The sequence below is a fragment of the Dermacentor albipictus genome, unplaced genomic scaffold, assembly GCF_038994185.2.
Source record: "Dermacentor albipictus isolate Rhodes 1998 colony unplaced genomic scaffold, USDA_Dalb.pri_finalv2 scaffold_18, whole genome shotgun sequence".
NCBI classification, from domain to species: Eukaryota; Metazoa; Arthropoda; class Arachnida; order Ixodida; family Ixodidae; genus Dermacentor; species Dermacentor albipictus.
Genome location: NW_027225572.1, coordinates 4,128,613 through 4,149,722, shown reverse-complemented (window position 1 = coordinate 4,149,722; position 21,110 = coordinate 4,128,613). Strand labels below are relative to the sequence as shown.

General features: G+C 47.9%; 1 protein-coding gene across 31 annotated transcripts in view; it reads right to left on the bottom strand.

Annotated features, from left to right (window-relative positions):
* Positions 1–21,110, bottom strand: part of LOC135908732 (nascent polypeptide-associated complex subunit alpha, muscle-specific form-like) — a 236,484-nt gene that overhangs the window by 18,921 nt on the left and 196,453 nt on the right. For 20 of the 31 annotated variants that reach the window (XM_070529168.1, XM_065440583.1, XM_070529173.1 and 17 more), the window contains 6 exons: positions 12,683–12,745; positions 11,346–11,390; positions 8,175–8,225; positions 4,283–4,597; positions 2,485–2,595; positions 182–253 (listed from right to left, as the gene is read on the bottom strand). In XM_070529168.1, the coding sequence (XP_070385269.1) occupies positions 182–253; positions 2,485–2,595; positions 4,283–4,597; positions 8,175–8,225; positions 11,346–11,390; positions 12,683–12,745 (657 nt within the window). The remainder of the gene's footprint in view (positions 1–181; positions 254–2,484; positions 2,596–4,282; positions 4,598–8,174; positions 8,226–11,345; positions 11,391–12,682; positions 12,746–21,110) is intronic. The other 11 variants (XM_070529186.1, XM_070529189.1, XM_070529180.1 and 8 more) reach the window with 10 other exon arrangements.

Below are 21,110 nucleotides of genomic sequence, written 5' to 3'. Positions count from 1 at the left end.
AGCCTGCATCGTTTTTCATTTGGATGCTGTCCTCGTGAAACTCTGCCGATATTTTCAGAATTGGAGCTTGACTGGCGATGGCCGCTCAGCTATCATTTCGCCGACTTCGGCGAGCAGTGGGCCCCTGAGCATGGTTCTCTGTCATTTTGATCCACGCGATCCTCTATGCGAATGCACTTACGGCTCTGGTGTTGGCGGACGTGGCAGCGGGTACGATGGCGGTGCCTGAGGTGCAGCTGGGGGATAGGTCGGCCTGGGAAGGGAGTGGTGCGTTCTACATTTATTTGCACGGCAGGGGCTGGCAAAAGACATATGAGCACAGACATCAAAAACATTATTAAGCTTCACGCTAATGTGTGTTGACGGAAATGTGGACTCTACAGTGAAAAACAACAGGGTATCGAACAATCAGCGCTGTGCTTGAAAGTGACAGCAGAAAAGCAGGAGCACAATCATTCGTAAACAGAACGAAACGCCTCCGATAGCATGTAAGGACTGTGATAATGAGAACGAGAGAATGTTATCTTGGACATGGTTCAGCAACAGGCGCGAAAAGTTGTGCGTGCTGTTTTTCCGACAGCAATGATACTGCGACACGCGTTCGCCCCGCCACCGCGGTCTCGCTCGGCTCGAATGGACGGCGCATGCGCGGGGTCAATTATGGCACGGCCGGACTCTCTCCTCCGTGAGTGAGTGTAGTCCGGCCGTGATGATGGAAGGTCTCTGTGCGTTCGGCTACAAAAGCGGGCGCAGCGTCACGCTCAACTGGCTCTGTGGGCGCTGGCATTCCTCCCAAGGAGATCTGCGCACACCGTAGTACACTAGTTCGAGCGGGCTGCTAAGTCCAGCTCTCATCAGATAGTTTTAGCAGACCACGGCCCGCTCGGCTATCCCAGCGAGCGGGCGGTGCCCCAAGCCGCGAGGGCGGACAGGCGCCTCCGTTTCGCTAGGGAGCTTTGGGGTGCATGCAGCAAACTTTTACGAGGCGCGCTGGTTCGCGCCGCATGCGGAAAGGAAGCGAGCGCTCGCCGCGTCGCTGCCCTCGGCATTGCGTGTCTGCCGACCAAGTGGCAGTTTGTTGGCATCACTTATTGCTTCGTCATGTGAAACTTTCAACTGGCCAATGCGTCTGTCCTTGTACTTTTCATTGCAATCGTCAGCCGGCAGCCGAAAAGTGCTGCCACCCGTGTAGCCCGCGTGGTGCTGCCGATTCCATAAACTATTTCGAATGAATAAGTTATATGAAGGTGTCACTGCTCAAAAGAATAAAAGATAATACCGCGAGATTCCAACCCAATTATTGCCCACACGAGGAGGAGACCCTGCAGTAAGAAATGAGGACATTATGGCAGCATCTTAGCAGAGAGTTTGCCACGCTGTCAGACACGTTCAATAATCTTGGTAGCACTGTGCTCGATTTTGGTTTATGATGTGTTTTCCTTCTCATTTAAGCGAATTATGCGCAGAAGTCGCATCCATAACCGGAACATGTGGTTGCTGCTAAAAGCGCTTTCCTTTGCAAACATTTGAGAGCACAATTCAACGAGAAACGTGACATCATACATCGAACGACCGCCTCTTCGAGACGCAACTGCATGATTTGTGATTGCCTGTGGGATAACTAGTGTTCAAGCTGCATATACGGTAACATGGCCGCGTCGGTCTTTTACACTTTTTTATCTTTATTTCATTCAAAGTTAGTTGCAGTGATCCGAGACGAGGTTTTTCATCGACTCGGCAGCATACGACGTGCGGCGGCACAAACACCACGGTGTCATTGTGCAAACTTGTCCGCCCTTAGGTACAGACGAGCAGCATTCCAAACTTCTGCACGAGCATTTCCTCACGTACGTCACCACGCTTTGGGTGGTGCTTCTATAAGCGGCGTTCGCCCGCCGAAAATATCTGGCCATGCTAGATCGGCGGCCAGCGTCCACTTTCCTGACCCCGGGCGTCCGGCAAAATTCGGGACGCCGATTGTTCGCTTCGTCTAGTTGAGCCTTTACCAAATGCCCTTCTTTCAAGCACTGTAAGATTCTTGAAATCGCGAGACCACGTGGTCACTGGTGGCCTGTTGTTACTTTCGTCTTACGCTTCTTCATTCTTACTGCTTACACACGTTATTGTGACGCCGTAGAGGCAAGGCCCACCTATAAAGGTATATACATAGAAGTATGCCGCGCTCTAACAACTTCCCTCGCGGACAATGTGCAAGAAAGTGTCGCTTTTAGGTTGCGTTGATGCAACAACAGGCGCCTGCAGCGTTTCATAAATGCGTGGTGATTTCGTTCACCTCTTGATATGGCATTCAATTTCTTCGCGTAAGAGAGTTATAAGCAGTGAGACCCTCGACCTTGCTTCAGCTTCTTCCCTGTCACAACCACTTCCAGTCTGTCTTTTTTTTTTCTCGAAGAGAGTTGTGGCTCGTGGACATTTAGCTCGCTTTGTGATGTCCACATTTATAAGAGAAGATGTGGAACCTACGGGCGCCTTGGAGGAGGTGGTCGAGAGGGTGGTCCCTCAAAGGGTGGGTAGTCGGGGCTTTCGTCCGGAGGTAGGTACGCTATAGGGGGTCGTTGGACTCGGGATGGAGGCCTGGGTGAGAGGGAGACAGCAGCGCGTCAAATGCCGTGGCCCAAAGCCGTGCTCAAGTGACAAGCACTGTGATTTGGGCTACGAATCTACAGACAGTGAAAGACTAACGGGAAAAGAAGAAACCGATGATGAGCACAAGGATACAACTGATAAAATAATGAACATGCGTCTATTATGAAAAAAAAGAAAAAAAGTAAAGCACCCTGTTGCCACTCCCAAATAAAGAAATCTTTCTGTCAGCGAGATAGAAACCGCATTTTCACGGACTGCGTTTGCACCATGCGCTTTTTGCTGCCTCTACATTGGAGAAGCTCCTCGTGCAAACAGCACCGCTACAAAAAAATGCTTAGCCCCCCCCCCCCCCCCCTATTGTGGCAGTGCACCCATGTCTTCTCACTTCATGCTCCTTCAGGCGCTTATTCACATAGCGTTTGATTTGACCATCGTATGCACACGATTTCTAAGACCTAATTTTGAGCGCAGATGATATTGCTCTTACCTATGTAAGGTGCTGGTGGTGAAAACATTATTAACTCGTTTTAGCGTTACGCGGTTACATCGTAGGAATGGGTTGGCTCTTGGCTGCGCGTAGTGGCTATAACCTGGTGCTTCTCAGCGATTGCTAAAGCCCAATCTCTTAGCTGTTTTTGCAAAGCAGGATCAGAGCTGAACACTGCAGCCTCCCATCGCTCGAGATCAGTGAGTTGCCAATCGGCAGGTGGTTGGAGCTCAGAGCATAAGTACAGAATGTGATGAAAATCGGCTTTCCCTTGTCTACCCCGCTATATAGCGTTACCTGCAGTTAAAACACGTTGTCGGGCTAGTTGGTTAGAATCCTTGATACAGTGTATAAGCGCGACTAAACGAGGACGTAGCAAGAAACAGATACACAGAGCGGAACGCTGTCTCTGTGCATCTGTTTCTTGCTACGTCCTCGTTCAGTCGCGCTTATGCTCCCTGCAGTAAGGGCTTAAAGCACAAGTATTTGCCTCGTAACAGAGGCACCTTTAACTTTGAACTCTTCATTTAATACGTTGTATTGTGACAACTTGAACAATTCCATCCTTTGCCGCTGAATTTCACGCAGCACTTGTGTGAGGCCGAGATAGTACGAATACTTCAGTTATACCTATCCTATGTCTCTTATTCCAACCTTGCACGATCGCCACAATTGATTCATCTGACAAGAAATACGATGGCACTCGGAGCTGTCAGTTTGTTGGCGCCGGCACCGTTGCAGGACCAGCGTGTCACGCAGGTAGCTACGAGCGGCTTCAATAACGCAACTTGTGCTGATTTTTCAAACCCCAGGTGACTTACAGTTGGGGATTTGTATTTAAGAAAAATGGAAAATTGCCCGAGCTGCAATAAGTTGTCCATTTTGAACGGTGATGCTTACAAGATTGTTTCCAAGAGTCCTCATTGTTGGCGTGGCGTTCTAGACGACATAACTGCACTCTGGCGCAGACACTGTGATACACATTACTGGCGTTAACTCGGCTCGAAAATTATGGACCTGTACGCCTGCAGCAGGTGTCGTGAACGTTGTCGGCGAAAACCTATTGCGCCCTCTCCCGAAGGCGATGAGGACCCTTTTCCGTATAGTTGGACACTTCGAAGCAGTGCAGGTCAACGGCGCATAAAATGAATCCTCACGCGCTGCGCAACAGAGGACAAGAGCTCTTACGGCGACGGCCTTCGGGAGGGAGGAGGAGGAATGGGCCGCGGCGGAGGCGGAGGGGGAGGCCTAGCAGGTGGCGGAGGGGGCCTGGATAGCGTGGGTGGTGGCCGTGTGGGCGGAGGAACGGGCCTCAGGGAAGGAGGCGGTGGATATGCCGGAGGCAAGCCGGACACCGGTGGCCTCGGCACCGGCGGTGGGGGCAGAGGCCGCTGCCCTTCTGGAGGCCTCGGAGGGAATGGTGGCTGATAGGCTGGGGGTGGTCTTGCCGCAGGAGGTGGCCCCGGCGTGGAAGGAGGGGGTCTCGGGAACGCAGGCGCTTGGCTGCGATGCAGTGGGAAAACAAGTTTCCAGTTAATGGCGCGGGTCGAGGCTACCGTGACCTGGGACAGCCAGGCTCCATAGTGTAAAACATAGCCAGCGTGTTGGAAGCAAAAGGTTAGATATAAAGCGTCACCACTTTTGCGTCATCCCTGTCGTCTGACCCGCCATGGAAAGCGCGGAACAGCAATGCTCTGAAATGCCAGCAGATTTGAAAGCCTCTGATAATTGAAGTTGAAAAGCGAGCTAGTTGAAACATAATTGTGAAATTTATAAGTCCAAATACCGCCAAGAAGTGCCAGGTCAAAAAAGGGGCGAGCGCTGCTGCTTAGATATCATGTTTTGGCACTGCTTTGTACATCGTCTATAAAGGCGATTGTGTATCAAATCTGTTCACTTTAATTACGTCAGTTTAGATGTGTGCCCATGCACCGTGTGTTTTGTAGCTGCCGCCCACGGGATTCACATTCCGACACTAAAATCTGCCTGACATTATGCCTAAAGGGCCGCTCACCAGGCCTTGCCATTTTGCGCTGACTAGTGCAGACCATACATTGCGCAATACCGATCGTGTCTGCAAAGTATTACATCGCTACGCGCCGCGGAAAGATCTGAAATCTCCATCCGAACGCTGTTTCCCTCTTCACTAGCGGCCGCCGCGCTCCAAGCCGGACGGTGACGTAACCGTGCCCCTGCGCCTACGTAATTGTGTCCACAGTGTGACATCGCTCGAGGTGACACGTGACTTCGAGAATGATTCAAGACAACACCTGTTATCTGTGCGATCTGTTGTTTGAATTGACAAATTGAAGTTTAGAGAAATAATAAAACACACAAAGGGAATGTCTGCGTGCTTTTTGTTTTACTTCGCACCGAAGCAAGAGAGATGTACTTCCGCTTCGTCTGCTTGTTCCCACGGTCGTGCGGTCACGTGCGCAGGTACCGAAACTATGCCATTTTCTACCGTGTTCCAGCGCGTGATCACGCTCTGCGATCCGCTTGTTCTGCCTGAGTATTCGTGTAGCACTGAATTATACCGCTAGTCTTGTTTCATGGTGCATAGCGCGCGAAATCGTGCGCTGCGCGAACGCGACAACAGCTCGTGCGCGACGCCGTCGGCGGAAGCGCGTCGCGTCGAAAAAAAAAAAAAAACGAGGAGCGACAAAAAGATTGAAGGTGGGGCCTGTGACGTATGCGTCACGCAATCCTCGAGGTCCGGTATGGGAGAACACAGGGAAGGAAGTTCGCTTGCGTAGGCTAGACGGGGCGAGTGGAGGGAGCGTCTTGCTGGGCAGTTGAGCCCGCCTGCCGAAATCATGGGTTCGCGGCACTGAAATATTCCTATCTCGGCTATTAATGAGCCGATTTGAAAAACATTTTTTTTTGCGGCAGAACGCTGCCTGGAGGACACGTAACAACTTCCAGCGTATAGCCGAAATTTGCTATGAAGCCTGGTGAGGGGCTCTTAGAATTTGAGTGTTACTTTTTTAGGTAGACGGCGGGTAATTTATTCTGTTTTCTAAGTGATTATCAGAAATGACATAATTAATTTAATTAGAATAAGAATTTATTCAGCGCAGATGACACTTGCATACGAGAAGTTAAACTCTACACTCGACCTTACATAAGCCTGTTGTGGCCTCGGTGCCGCCTTGGCCACGCGAGCTGGCGCTTCGTTCTGAAATTTGGCAGAGGCGCTGTTGCGGAAATGTGGAGGAAGTTTCGTGGAAGGGCTACGTTGTCGTCTACCCGAAAGTAGTCAGAAGGAAAGCAATGCAAGTTTCTCAGAAATATTTGTCCTACTCCGGAGATCGAAGCCGATACCAGCGCAGGTCGCTCTTCTTGCGTTCTGCCGCAGCGTGAGGTTTATCCCAGCGACTTGGTTAATCTCAAAAATATATCGAAGCGAGACGAAAAGCACACATACACATTCTGTCTCATCGCGCTGCTTCGATATGCCTTCGGTTCTCAATAATTTCGTCCCGTTCGCAGCGACGAGACGCCTGATGAGGAACGCGAAAAGATGAAAATGGGCTGTCATGTTCGTCACGGTTACTTGACAACGCGGCATGTTACAAATATTATTTATGCATGGAACGTTTTAAGCGGCATTGACACAAGGTTGGCTTGTTATTGCTGGAAGCCATGAAAGGTTCTTAAGAAATGTTATGCATATTACTCCGCGCACGCAAAGCGGACAGTTTCTTCGTATTGCACTGCACAGTTCGGGGCAAAGCGCCCCCTCGTAGTACTAAGTGACTCCCACAAACTTACACGAGGAAAGATTACGCAGGCAAGGTGAACTAACAACAGCAGCGAAGACCTAATGGCAAAGCATCCGCCTCTTATTCGGGATGCTCGAATATACGACGTCCATAATATAGCGCACCCGATGCACAACGATGCAGCTTGGTAGGAGAAAGTTCTTTTACGCTCGTGCATGCCTAGTAGCTTTATCACATTCGGGGCTGTTTCTCGTGCAAACAAGGTCGCTGGTCTGTTTCTCGCACGTGCTGCTGTGAGCAGAAAGATGCATTCCTATTTGAGGCAGGCATTGTATTCGAGTTGTCATAAGGAATCGTTCAGTGTAGGTCAATATTCTTTTGCTATCATACTGGTAGGCCAAAGAAATGGGAAAATATTAGCCAGCCCACTGTATTTTCGTTCTCTCTTGAAGAGTTTAGTGCAAGCATGACTTTCTCTTGACTGGGAATGTCTCAGGGCACGTCTGTCCCCCTTTCGTTACTAAACGCCAAGTAATGCGCATTGCGTCAGCATCGAAATATTCCTGTCTCTTACGTAGACAACGTGCAGTCAACTACCGCACTGACAAGAACCACCTTAGAAGAAGCTCTGTACCTGTTTTTATTCACCTACTTCACGTTCTCGAAAGGTGTATTGGTGTGATTCACGTGTATTGGCCCGTTTGGTCACAACTTGAACAAGCGCGATATAAAATTATGATTTGTGTGACTTGAAGTTTTAAAATTGATTCTGTAAAAAGACGTACCCATTTTACTAGGAGGCGAGTGTATTTAACGGAAATTGTCTGTTAAAAGGACAGTGGAGCACTTTTTGAACACTGTAAGGAAGCGTTCGCTGTCATGGGAGAGAAAAGAGAGAGCACACAATCTCGGACTCTCCTGCGGCGCTTGGGCTCTTTTGGCGCGGCTTGTGACGTCACAGACCGCGTGACAAGTCATGCAAACATCGAATCATGGAGCGGCAATTGTTGATGCTCGTACTGTTACCGCTCCTTTGTGAGATGCCAGTCTGGAATACCGCGGAGTGAAGAAAAAGCAATAAAGGAGGTATCCAGCCTAAAGGAAACGTGTCGAGGGGAAAGAAAGAAAACATTGAGCTCTCTATATCTCCCGCAACTTTACATCATTGTGAAACATTTTTTCTGTAACATATTTAATGAGAAACCATCGTCCGCAAATCCATGGTTCTTGAAGACGAACCCTTGAAGTTGACATCACTCGTATTTTTTCAGATAATGTCATTTAGAACGCTCGTGTACGATATTGGGCAAGTGGAATAAGGTGGCCTCTATACAGTCACTTGAATTTATACTTACGGCTCTTGAGCTGGCGGGCCTGCAGGGTATGTGGGGAAAGGCCTTCGTGTCCTGGAAAAAATATTGCACAAACTAATGTTGCGCTTGCTAAGCTGTTGTGCGGCATTGATTTCGCAGGGAGACATGAAATTACAGTATACTTGCTTTTAAAGACATACAGCATCCACGTGCATCGTGAAAACAACATCACGTGTAGCGTTATTAGGGAAGGATTACAGACGGAAAAGCGCTGCCTCCGGAGCTTTTGTTTGAAAGAACGGAAACACGCATCGGCTGTTAAATTTACTTTGTTCGCTCTGGTCCCAGCAGGCCACAAACTTCAATTAGCGTTAATTTTCGGTAGCCTGCTCCTTTAACAAATGAAGTGAATGAAACTACTGCTTTCGATACCTCAGGCCACGAAACTCCAGGAAAAACATAGCCGAGCCAGCTTTTTTATGCACTCGTCTCGGATATATATATATATATATATATATATATATATATATATATATATATATATATATATGTATATATATATATATATATATATATATATATATATATATATATATATATTTGTATATATATATATATATATATATATATATATATATATATATATGTATATATATTTTTTTTTCCACATTCAACGATTTTTTTGCTGAAGAACAGAGACGCTGCACTGCAGATACTGTAGGAAATTTCGTATAATTTTTAATGCTTTTCATAGTGTTTAAGAGCCTCAAAGACAGAGTTGCTCTTCGCACATTACCATTGAACTGTGTAGTACACGTTAGGATGCTTTTGTATTTCGCAAGCTAAGAAAGAAGGCTCTCCTTCAGCTCTGCACCTTAAAAATTGTTCTCGACTTAATGGGGTGTCGCTGCAACATTGCACCTTGATCGTTGCGCCGCTATAACAGTTCTAACCTTTTGACTATACCGCATCATGATAGCTACAGTGCGACGAAAGCGGACAGATTGAATAATATGGCACTGCGAGTTGGTGAAGCTTCACCAGCACTCTTTTATACCACTGTTCACTACCGGCGTTGTAAATTTTTGTTGTTGTGCTGCTTCGGGCCATCGCTGCTATTTCTTTTTTGCTACTAAAGCTAATCAGAGGTGCAGAAGTGCTTTAATAGAAATAAATCAGCTTTGTGCTTCTGGTAATAGTAGGAACATCTACCGCAGTGGCGTCGTGCACAAATCAATTCATGGACCTAATGATAACGAGGAGAAGCGGAAAGAGATATGCTTCACGGATATGATTACGCGTTCTTGGTCGTGGCAAGCGAGTGTACCAGTTGCGTTGGCTGGGAAATGGCAACCAGTCAACCGTACTTTCAAGGACTCGTTAATACAACACCGTTGTGCTAAAAGAGCATGGCTCTGAGTGTAGCTAAGTCTTCGACCGGACAGGGCAAAGTGGTAGTTCGCGTATTGCCTTGCATTCGCCAAAGCACGCCATCGCATTGGTAAATGGCTCCCCCAAGAGGTTACGAAAGGTTCACCGTCGCAGTGAATACCACAACCAGGTAAAGAATTTGATGTTAAACGAGCAATGTTTGCGCGCCAAGGAGTTTAACTGGCGTTAAGTCAAAAACTGCCTGAGTAGTATGGATTTAGCCGAATTTACGTATCGCTCACGGGATGGGAAGCAGTGGCGCGGAGACTCTTTGCCATTTCCACCGCCAATGCTTTATTGCGCATGTTAAAGGTCTAGTCGCTTACGACCACCTTGCAAGATCACTCACAAAGGTAAGGAATAAGAACGCACCGCCCCCCTCCCCCCCCCCCCCCCACCTGCCCCGCCACGCTCTTCTCCGTACATTGCGAAGTTGGCTTTACTGCCTCGATTACGCTTTTCGTGCATTGAACAAGGTGTTCATTAGTAATGCGTTAACGTTAAAGTGCACTGCAAGAGTGAGTGTTGGAGAACTATAGGGCAGCGAGGAGGATGGAACACACAGGGGTGGGCCGCCAGGTCGCAGTGGTGCGCAGTGAGGTCACAGAGCATGAGTGGTCGTGGAACTCGGGAAGCCTTGAACTAATTAAATGTCTGACTTTCCTCAACAGCAATCGAAGGCACACGGAGGAATGTAATTCAACTACTCCGTAAAATATTTCCATGTCTAGTCGAGCCTCGCAAATAGTGCCGGAGTGTTTAAGGTATGAATTTTCCTGCCTTTTTTAACGCTAGAAAAGGGTTTGTGCAGAAAATGGTCAGCACCGAGAAAGAACTCGTGACGGGAATTCTACCGTATATTGGAATGAGTTGTCAGTAACCTGTCTTTGTGCATGCTACGGTGACACGATTTCGATTTCGATTTCGGTGAATGTCTAGAGTGTGTTGTGCTTCTGCCTTAGAAGTCAGCACCTGTGAGTTATAATTCGAGAGCAATCCCTGTGGCCGAGTTCCCAATCGCTCTAATAAAAAAAAAATGGGCAGAGGCCCTTAAGACTGCCTACGTGTGAGAATGCGAAAGCATTATACGGTGTGTAGACGTCGGAACATCACGAACGCGCTCCACTCATGACGTGGCGCTACTTCACCGGCTGCGCCGTCACGTGGCCAACGATGAACGTACTAGGCGACACCTTTCGACAGCGAGAACCGTGATGGTGTCGTGCTTATCTCGCACCCCGTAGGCGCCCCGCTCCATTCCCACCCAGGCCGAAATGAACGAAACTTTCTTTTAAAAGTCATTAATTTATTTCCTCTATAGGAAACACCCTCAGGGATGTGACATCAATGCGAGACTTCTTTTACGTGTTATTAGTCTTTGCGCCATTCGCCCGTTTTGGTGCCATCTTTTGGTCACGCCTGATACGATGAATTTCCGCGTAATAGGCAATATAATGCTTTCACATCAAAAACAAATTTGATATAACGCATCAGTTGGACTTTGTCAGGTTATCGTAACTTGAGCTTTTCATCCGGATTCAAGAAGTTGGGCATCGTTGACGTAAAATGTCTTAGCAAGCAGAAGCAAGCAAAGAAAAATGTGTTTAAGCTGCCCGGTTATAGCTCATGTAAACGGATTTTGTCTACAAACTTCCTTAGGCACACTGTGCTGAACAAAAATTGACATTCGCTTCCGTGCCATTAGACTGAGAATGTTGGTGCCCCTTCTACACGGCCAGTTAATGTCAAAGAACCAGTGCTAATAAGGCATCACACACTTACGGAGGTCTGGTTGCAAAAGGAGGAGAGGGTGAAGGGCCTCTGGGTCTAGATGGGTTGGGAAAAAGAGAGAGAGAAATCAAGAACGCTGTGTTCCTCCCAGAAAAACACCTAATCCACCTGAAATCTGTTGTACAGGCCGCCATGACTGGTACATTGAAGGTGTTCACAGGGGAACCGCACATATCGTGAGAAGCACATCACAAACTGGAGTGATCAATTGTGGATTGAGCTACCTGATTTATTGCAAGCAAGCGTGGAATCCGTTCGACACTGTATGTGGAACGTCCTAGCGCGGTTACTAAGTGCGTTTTGGGCTGAAATTGAACGATTGTCAGAGCTGGAAGCTTCGAATTAAAGAGACACTCAATGCAAGGAACGAATAGGTGGTTTGGTTAGGATAGCCTTCAAGATGGGCAAAACCTTAAAGCGCCACCATACATCTTTGATAATTTAAATCACCGGCGATGGTCAGTATTCTACTTTACCACGCCTGCTCTCTCTTTAAGGCGCCATACTTTAAGTCGCTTTCGAATAGAAAGGTTTGAGGCTGGGGTGAAAAGACACCAAAGAGTTATTTTTCGCAGGAAACTTGGATATACTAGGCAAAACATCAATTTCAGTCACGTCCACGCGCACCGCAGGTGTTTCGAGACTGACTAGCGGTAAAAGGCGCACGATGTGGTGGCACCACAGTCATGTGGGGGCTGCACAAGTGCTATATTGAGTTTGAGACATCCTCGCACTCGCAAACGCCACATTATCAGTAAAAGTGGAAATTTGGACTATTTCAGCTTGGCACTTCGCTCTGGTGTCTCTCTACCGGCCAGCCATTTAACGCGTGTCTGAATTTGTTCACTTCGTAACTCCTACCAGGACATTCCTCGCAGTGACGAACAGTCGCATGCATGGTGTTTAGGAACACAGAAATTTGGTAGCAATTTGCATCAGGAGCATGATATGACTCGAGAAGGACGCACCAACTCTGAGTAGTTCATATGATCGACTTGACAGTCCCCGCGAATTATACTTGGTAACGTGAATTATTCCTCATTATCGCTTACCCTCCATGGTATCTGAGCGGAATCTTACGGAGGCGGAACGTGAACAAACCGATATTTTCTAGGTCGTTACAAGCATCTACACTACGACGTTTCTTACAGCTCAGCTAATGAGTCGGCGACTCAAGCAGTTGTTTTCAACATTTGAGGCACATTAAAAGCTTTAATATAAGCTTGTGCGCCGTTTAAAAAGGCTGAATTATTCTTTTTCGTTGGGCCATTCTCTTGTCTAATACATGCTCCTGACAGATATCTTGCATTGCACGGCTCGAAACATACGGCAGCGTTTTCCGAGGTTTTGCCGTGGGCCGATAGCCGCGTCTTGAAGTAGGTCGTGGTGCGCTGTAGAGAGAAAGCGAAAAAAAAGAAAAAAAAAAGCATTTGCTCCAGTACATGATGCTGTTAGCGACATGCCTCTTGCCAATATTACACACGTGCGTTCCCTTCGCATGGATATGGTCACCATTTATCCTCTCCCATGCACATGATTCTCGCTCATCGGCGCCGTTATGTTTTGAAATAATTACCAGAAGCTCGGGCGTCAAAGTCATGGAGTCAAAATTTTATCTGTTGCATTTCTTGCAAGCAGGCAAAAACAAGACGCCAGACAATCACGACAACAAACGGTGCCAGTGGCCAGACACAAACTGGGTCGCAACAACGAGGGCGGCGGCGTACCCAACTAAATGACCGTTTTTGTCCCACGTTCTGAAAGGCAACAGCATTCTGCAATTATAGCAACGCCCCCACAGCTGACCACATTATGGAGCATCGGTCGCCTCTGCGTAATGTTGGCCAACTTCGTACTTAATGGTCTTCAGTGTTTTTGCTCCTACATGTGCTTTTAGTGGCACTGGCAATGCAATATGCACACATTTTGGATGTTTTATTAACTATTTAAAATTGTTCCTGGGCATCGGGCAGCCGTGTTACCGGATTTTGTTCTCCACAACATTATTCTCTTTTCATTAAGGAGCTTCGACGGGAGCTAGCTGGTAAGGCATAACGCAAGTTGCGCTGCTTGGAGCAAGAAGAAAGGACGCTAATGGACCTTGCTCCGGCTGGTGACCACGTGAGCGTGTGTGTGACACATACAGTCACGCTTTCATTACTGGTCCTCCTGTGCACTGGCCTAGTTTGTTTCATTATTAGTAATTAGTAAGTATATATATATATATATATATATATATATATATATATATATATATATATATATATTGAAATACCACGGTCGAGACGACGCTTTATTCCAAGAAGGAAAAATGGCGCCGATGCAAAAAACGAACACGAGCCGATGATTGATGATGCCATTAGACAGTGGAACTGAGATGAAAGGGCTTCAGGCGGGAAACGTGCACGATCTCTGTTCCGCGGCAGCGTCGGTCGGTTGGGGCCTCAACAGGTGTAACGCCATAGCTCACCGCGGAGGTCTGCTCTATGAATTTGTAGGGGCTAATATATCGAGACTCAAGCTTCTCACATAGACCGGGTGTTCGTGCAGGTGTTCATAGGAGCACATCGTCACCAGGGTGGTAGGAAACGACGCGGTGAGAGGCATCGTACCGATGTTTGCGATTGTCTTGGCTGGATGCAGTGTTCATACGGGCGCGACAACAACATTGGGTAACACGAGACACAAACTGGTCGCAAATGAACGGTGAAGCGTTGAAGGGGCCAGAGAAGAAAGAAACGTCGAGTGATAAGGTTGGGTGGCGGCCGTATACTAAGAAAAACGGAGAGTATCCGGTGGTCCGTTGAACAGATGTGTTGTATGCAAATGTTACAGATGGGAGAATCACATTCCAGTTACGATGATCAGGTTGAATATACATGGATAGCATATCACACAGCGTGCGATGAAATCACTCTGTTAGGCCGTTGGTTTGAGGGCGGTAGCTAGATGTTGTCTTGTGCATGGTGTTGGACGCTTGCAGAACTTGATTAAGAGTGTTTCAAAGAAATACCTTGCCTCGGTCGCTCAAAAGAACGTGAGGCGCCCCGTGACGTGAGCAGACAGCCTGCAAGAAGAAGGCCGCAACTTCTGAGACAGCTCCTGAGCGTATTGAGGCTGTTTCAGTGTACCGGGTCAAATGGTCAACAGCAGTGACGATCCATCTGTTGCCGTCTGCAGTAGGTGGCAGTGGCCCGAAAAGGTCAATGCCAACGACAGAGAAGGGTTCTGCTGGACAAGGAAGTGGTTATAGCGTCCTGACCGGAGCAGTAGTAGGTCGCTTACGCTGTTGGCAAAGCGTGCACGAGGCAACACATCTAGCTATGCTCATGGAAATGCCTGGCCGATAGAATCGGCTGCGTATGCGCTCGTGTGTTTTGTGGTGACCCAAGGGGCCTGACGTAGGGTCATCGTGTGAGGCCTGCAGAACTGCAGCGCGAAGAGAGCGTGGTTGAATGGGAACCCATCGATGGCCTTCCGGGTGAAAATGTACCGGTAGAGCACGTCGTCTTCAAACTTGATCAGTTTGAGCTGTTTCCGTAGCCTGGCATTGGATGGAGATGAAACACCGCTAAGGCGATTGATGATACCATGGCAATAGGAATCCGCGCGCTGGTGAGTGGAAAGTACTGAAGGGTGGTTTGATGGAGTCAAGGAAGCAATCGGTGTAATAGACGAAGCGTCCTCCGAGCGGCCAATTTAACAAGGTGATGTGACGTGCTCCGATGATGGTGGTAATGGGCATCGTGAAAGAGCATCGGCCTCTTGGTGCTTCCTTCCGGACTTATGTATGACATCGAAATCATATGCTTGTAATCGGAGTATCCAGCGGCCATGGCGCCCAGACAAGTTTTTGATTGTCGACAACCAACATAGGGCATGGTGGTCGTCACAACCGTGAAATGTCGACCGTAGAGATATGGACGAAATTTCTGAATGGACCAGACAACAGCCAAGCACTCTTCTTTGGCTGTTGTTCGGCTATCGAGTACTTCTTTTCCGCGGAAGTGAGAGTGCGGCTTGCATATGCAACAACCTTTTCGCAATATTCGTGGTCGCGCTGCAGCAGTACGGCACCAATCCCTTGACCGCTGGCGTCAGTATGCAGTAATGTGGGCGCCTTGTCATCAAAATGACAAAGAACAGGTGGCGATGTTAGTGCGCGCTTGAGTTCTTGGAACGCGGCTTTACACTGATCGTTCCAATCGAAGGAACTGGAACTAGCAAGGAGCTTGTGGAGGGGCGAGGCAATGCTGCCAAAGTTCCGGATAAAACGTCGAAAGTATGAGGTGAGTCCAATGAAGCTGCGCAGTCTTTTTGCACGAAGTGGGCGTGGAAAGTTGAGCACCGCGAAAATTTTATCCGGATTGGGCTGGATGCCGTCTTTGCTAACGAGATGACCCAGGACTTTAATCGTTGTGCTAGGGAAACGGCACTTCCTCGTGTTTAGTTCAAGTCCGGTATTAGAAAGGCATGTGAGCACTTCATCTAAGCGTTGCAAAACGTTCAAACGAGTGAAAGTCGAGGAAAACACGACGATGTCGTCGAGGTAACATAGACAATTTTCCAATTGAGGCCGCGAAGAACAGTGTCGATCATTCTTTCAAATGTGGCGGGAGCATTTCATAGACCGAAAGGCATTACATTAAACTCGTAAAGACCATCCGGAGTAGAAAAGGCGGTCTTTTCCTTGTCCGCTTCGTGCATTAGAATTTGCCAATATCCGGAGCGAAGATCAAGGCTGGAAAAGTATTGCGCGCCTTGCAACGAATCAAGGGCTTCATCGATACGGGGCATCGGATATACATCCTTACGGGTGATCGTGTTTAGCGCACGGTAGTCAGCACAAAATCGTACCGATCCATCCTTCTTCTGCACTAAAAGGATGGGTGATGACCAAGAACTGGCGGAGGGACGTATGACGCTTCTTTTCAGCATATCGGCGAGTTCTTCTCGATGATCTTGCGTTCGGTCAAAGAGACTCGGTAGGGACGACGGCGTACAATAGTCTGGCCATCGGTGTCGATATGATGGAAGGCAACGGAAGTCTGTCCATGTGACGAAGTATCCATATCAAAAGAGGCCTGGTGCTTCGTGAATTTTAGCAACGCTTCATTTTGAGCAGCAGTAAGGTCAGGACTTATCACGGAAGCAAGGGCAGATGAAGCAGATTTGTCCTGTTGAGGAAGAGCTTGCGAGGCGGCAAGAGGAAGCAGGGAGACTGGTTGAGTATCCACATAACAGGTCACTGCGGAGCCTTGAGGTAGGAGGATTGTCTCGGTGGTCGCGTTTAAAGCGATGATTAACGGAGAGCTTTCATTGAACCGCAGCAGGCAGGAAGCGAAGACAATCCCACGAGCAAGACAGCGACCGGAAGGAGTGATGAACACGTCGCCATTGGTGATGTCCGTAGAAGAGAGAATTATGACTTGCTCGTGGCCGGGAGGCAGTACAGAATCGGCAGCAGTGAGAAAACGCAGTCGTGGCTCATCGGCACTCCCGCTGCAATGAAATGTCTGGGTCATATAGACTACACTTGACGGCAAGCGATTAAAGCGGATGCCGACGAGAGAAAGTCGCAACCTAAATTTAGTTCATGAGCGCATGGGAGTAAAATCGCGAACTGAATGTGATGACGGATACCATCAATGAAGACGCTTGCTGTACATTGGGCTGATGGTCGAATGATTGCTCCATTAGCCCCAATCAGGGATGATCCAGTATAGGGCGTCTTCAGTTTCCGCAGACGAAAGCACAGGTCCGCACGCATAACAGATATAGTAGCTCCCGTGTCAATCAGAGCTAACAAAGGCACACCCTCCACAGACACCAATAACATGTTCGAAGGACGTTCAGGAGGACTTGGAGCACTTCGCGGTGATGCAGTTTTCCCTCCAAAAACTGCACTGGTTAGTTTTTCAGTCGCTGGACATGGAGTTGCGAGACAGGTCGAAGTGGCGAAACAGAACGTCGGAGCGGCGATGGGGAGCGGCGTCTCGAGGCACGTGTGTTGTGTGCGGTGTTGGAGAAGTCGGCCGGGGATGGAGATCGGCGATTATCGTCATAAGTGCGGTAAACGCGAGGAGGTGGCTCATCGCGTTCAAAGGCCGCGTAACCACGACGTTCGTCTTGCTGGCGGCGTCGGCAAAACCGGGGGATATGTCCTCGAAAGCCGCAGTAGTAGCAGATAGGCCTCAACGAACGCCAGGCAGAGTAGTAAGGCGAGTTCGGAGCTCGGGTGACTAAAGGTGCAAGGTGATCGTGAACTGGCGCAGGTGGTGTGATTGGAGACGGCGCGGCTGACATTGCAGCAACCCGGGCGTAAGAAGGCGGTTGTGGGCAAGGAGAAGCATTGGTATGCTGGGCGTTCTGCAGGGAGGCCAATTCTTCCTTAATAATACCGGGCAGGTCGGTAGAAGCAGGTTGGACGTGAGCGCTGCTGCAAGGAGGTGAGCCATGCGCTTGCAATTCCTTACGAATCATGGCTCGAATGATAGACCGGAGCTCAATACTGTTTGCTAGGGGGTTGTCGGAAACGTCCGGTTGCAAGCGGGTTGATTGCAGGGCGTCGAGGCGCTGACAGACGGATACGACGTGCGACACCGTCGAAGGGTTTTGAGCAGCGAGTTCGTTGAAAGCAGTAGATCCAATACCCTTAAGAAGGTGTCGCACGCGATCAGCTTCTGGCATGGCACTGTCGACACGGCGGCAAAGCGCGAGGATGTCCTCAATGTACGAGGTATACGACTCGCCATAATGCTGGACGCGCTCAGACGGCCTCTTTTTCGCAACTTCCGAACGAACCGTGGGTGTGCCGAAAATCCGCCGTAGCTACTCCCTGAAAGACGACCAATCACGGAAGTCTCTCTCATGATTCAGGAACCATGTCTTGGTCACTTGAGAGACGGGAAATGGCATGTTGTTTAACCTCGATGTCTCGTTCCAGTTGTTCTATTCGGTGACACGATCGTAGTTGTCGAGCCCCAGTCTTCAACGTCCTCACCAGGCAAGCCAAAGAAGATTTCAGGATCGCGATACCGGTTGTTGGCAGGGCTGGGAGTGGGGGTGGCTGGCACTTGAACCGAGTTGAACCGAAATGGTGGACGCTGCGGTCTGGTCTTGCGACATGGCGGCCTCTTGGCGTAAGCGGCGTCCCGAACGTAGCTCCAGGAGAGATCTTTAAGTGGATTGAGGTCGAAGGGATCTTAAAGGGCATCAAACATGTATATATATATATATATATATATATATATATATATATATATATATATATATATATATATATATATATATATATATATATATATATATATATATATATATATATATATGTATGTATGTATTCTGCGTGCTTCTATTGTAAAATCTGCCAATGAGTCCAAAGTATACTAGTTGTTTTTGTGTACATTACAAATGCATACATGCACTTTATACTGGGCTGTGATATTCGTGTACGCCCTGTGTGCATTCTACGAAAGTTGGCCTTCATTTGTTAGTTTTGGCTGCTTGAACTTTGTGTATATACATGAAGTCAAGAGCAGCTGATGACTGTGTGGGCTCCTAGGGATTGTCAAGATTGATTCGACAACTCTTCATTCAGGAAACTCAACGTGGGGTTGGAAAAAAATATTCTGATCACGATAACCACTCGTGTTGTGATAGTTCAGGTTAGCGGGAACAATGCAGCGAAGAGAATTGCCTCGGATATCTCGGTGATTGATGAAGACTGCGCCGGACATGAACTATGACGAATGAACCCACTGCCACTGTGCATGTTGCCTGCCCACTCCTTTAAAGCTATTTCGCAGTGGGTTGCCAGTGGGTTGCCGCAGTGGTTCGCAATGGGTTGTCTTTACAGTGAAAACTTGGAATAACTGTATCTGATAAGTGACCTAAAAAAGTATTACGATGTATGCTTACTATCAGGAATTTCTTACGACATTGTTTTAACGCAAAGTTGAAATACATGGGCCTGCGACCAATGAAGCTTTCTTTAAAAGAAAGAAATATACTAGCACCTTAATGGTTGCTAGTGGTAATAAAGCTTAATGTTAGAGAGCTGAGCTGCAGGATGATAGCGTTAATCCCAGGAGAAGTCCTTTCATGTTCTTGTGTGCTTGTCACGTGTGCAGTCCTTCTTTTGTGACATGGTTGCGCGTCGCTCGCCCCAAATCCAACGTTGCGGTGCGCTGTCCAGCAACGTGATAAGGTCTCCAGGCATCAGTGGTGCCATGAAGCTCCTGACTACATGATACAAGAAGGACCATGTGCTTTGAACTAATGTTTGCTACTTCACTGGTACAGTAGCGTGCGTAGCACTAGCAGCAGGCTTTCTCCCGATTCTGTAATGCGCATATATTTCTACTGGAAGTGGCTTCCAATGCTGACATCACGCGTCTTTGTAGGTATTAGATATTACGTTCACTTGCGCTTACGCCGTAGCAGGGCATTTATAGCGATCCTTCGTAAAATACTCTCTGCTTGGCATCTTGTAGCAGCCAATGCGGACAACTGCCCATGCCAGCATGGCGTGCGTAGTCAGATGCGCGTTCGCAGTGAGAGCTGTGCATGTCGCCGAGCCTCGTTGGACTCTCACCTTCGCAGAATCGCTTACGGAACGAAGAAACGGCTCTTCATCCAGTGCTTTTTGCGAACAGAAAGAAGCCTACATTCAAGTGCACGTTTCATGTGCAGCATAGACAGCAACCCGATTGCTATACGCACATAAGTACACACATTGTAACACACAATTGCGCAAAGGTAGTTTAATTAATTTACGTTGGGCGAACTTGCGCCCTCCAAACAGCTAAGTGAGACTCTCGTGCCAACGTCCTGTTCTTGTTGCCGCAAAACTTGGCTCGTATACCCACGAGGGGGATTGGCCACACTGGTTGGGTTGGCGATATATTCACAGCAGCAGTACGAATTAAGTGAAGCCAGCCATGCCTTTTCATTCATTCCACCCCCGCAGCTAATAGTGTTGCCTACATTGGGACATCGCTATCATGAAAAGCAGAGCGAATGCTTCATCTGTGTCTTCCTTCAACGCGTCTCTGAAACACGGTAAAGGCGAACATTCAGAACGAAGCACTTGGCAACTAACTGACAACACAGATAATCAGAGGACCCATACATAAACTAAATAAAAAAATAAAGGTAAACTAAACAATTAGTAAGAATAAAAATAAACTAAGCAAACATAAAAAATAAAATGGTCGGCACCCTAGCAGCGCAGCCTGCTTCAATGAACGTGTGCGGAGCAGTAATCATCGAACCGTGACTTGTGCCTAATTGACCCGCACCAAGAGACAAAATATACAGGGTGGGCCAACTGAGATCAGCCAAGGGCTTAAAAATAAAATATGGAACATACGAGGACGCGATCACTAGTATCCTGTCACCATTAACGTACTGTACCAGGACGATTTTTGAAGAAAATAAGGTAACTATAGATAATTAGATGAGAATAATTAATAAACTTTTCAGTTAGCGAATTGCGGGCGTGAATTTCTATGGAAAAGTAATAATTGTGTTTTAATACAGGCGATTAAGTTGTTTTGTGCGTGCCATGCCTGGCGTAAATATTCGTTTCCGCCCTCCTCCTCAACTGCGCGAACAGCGCCGCTGGTGATTGCACGAGGCATAGCTGAAGACAACCGGACGGGAGTTTAAAGAGACAGTTATTACTTTTCTATTAAAACATGGGCCCTTTATTCAGTAAAGAAAAAGCTGGTTAATTATTGTCATTTATTTATT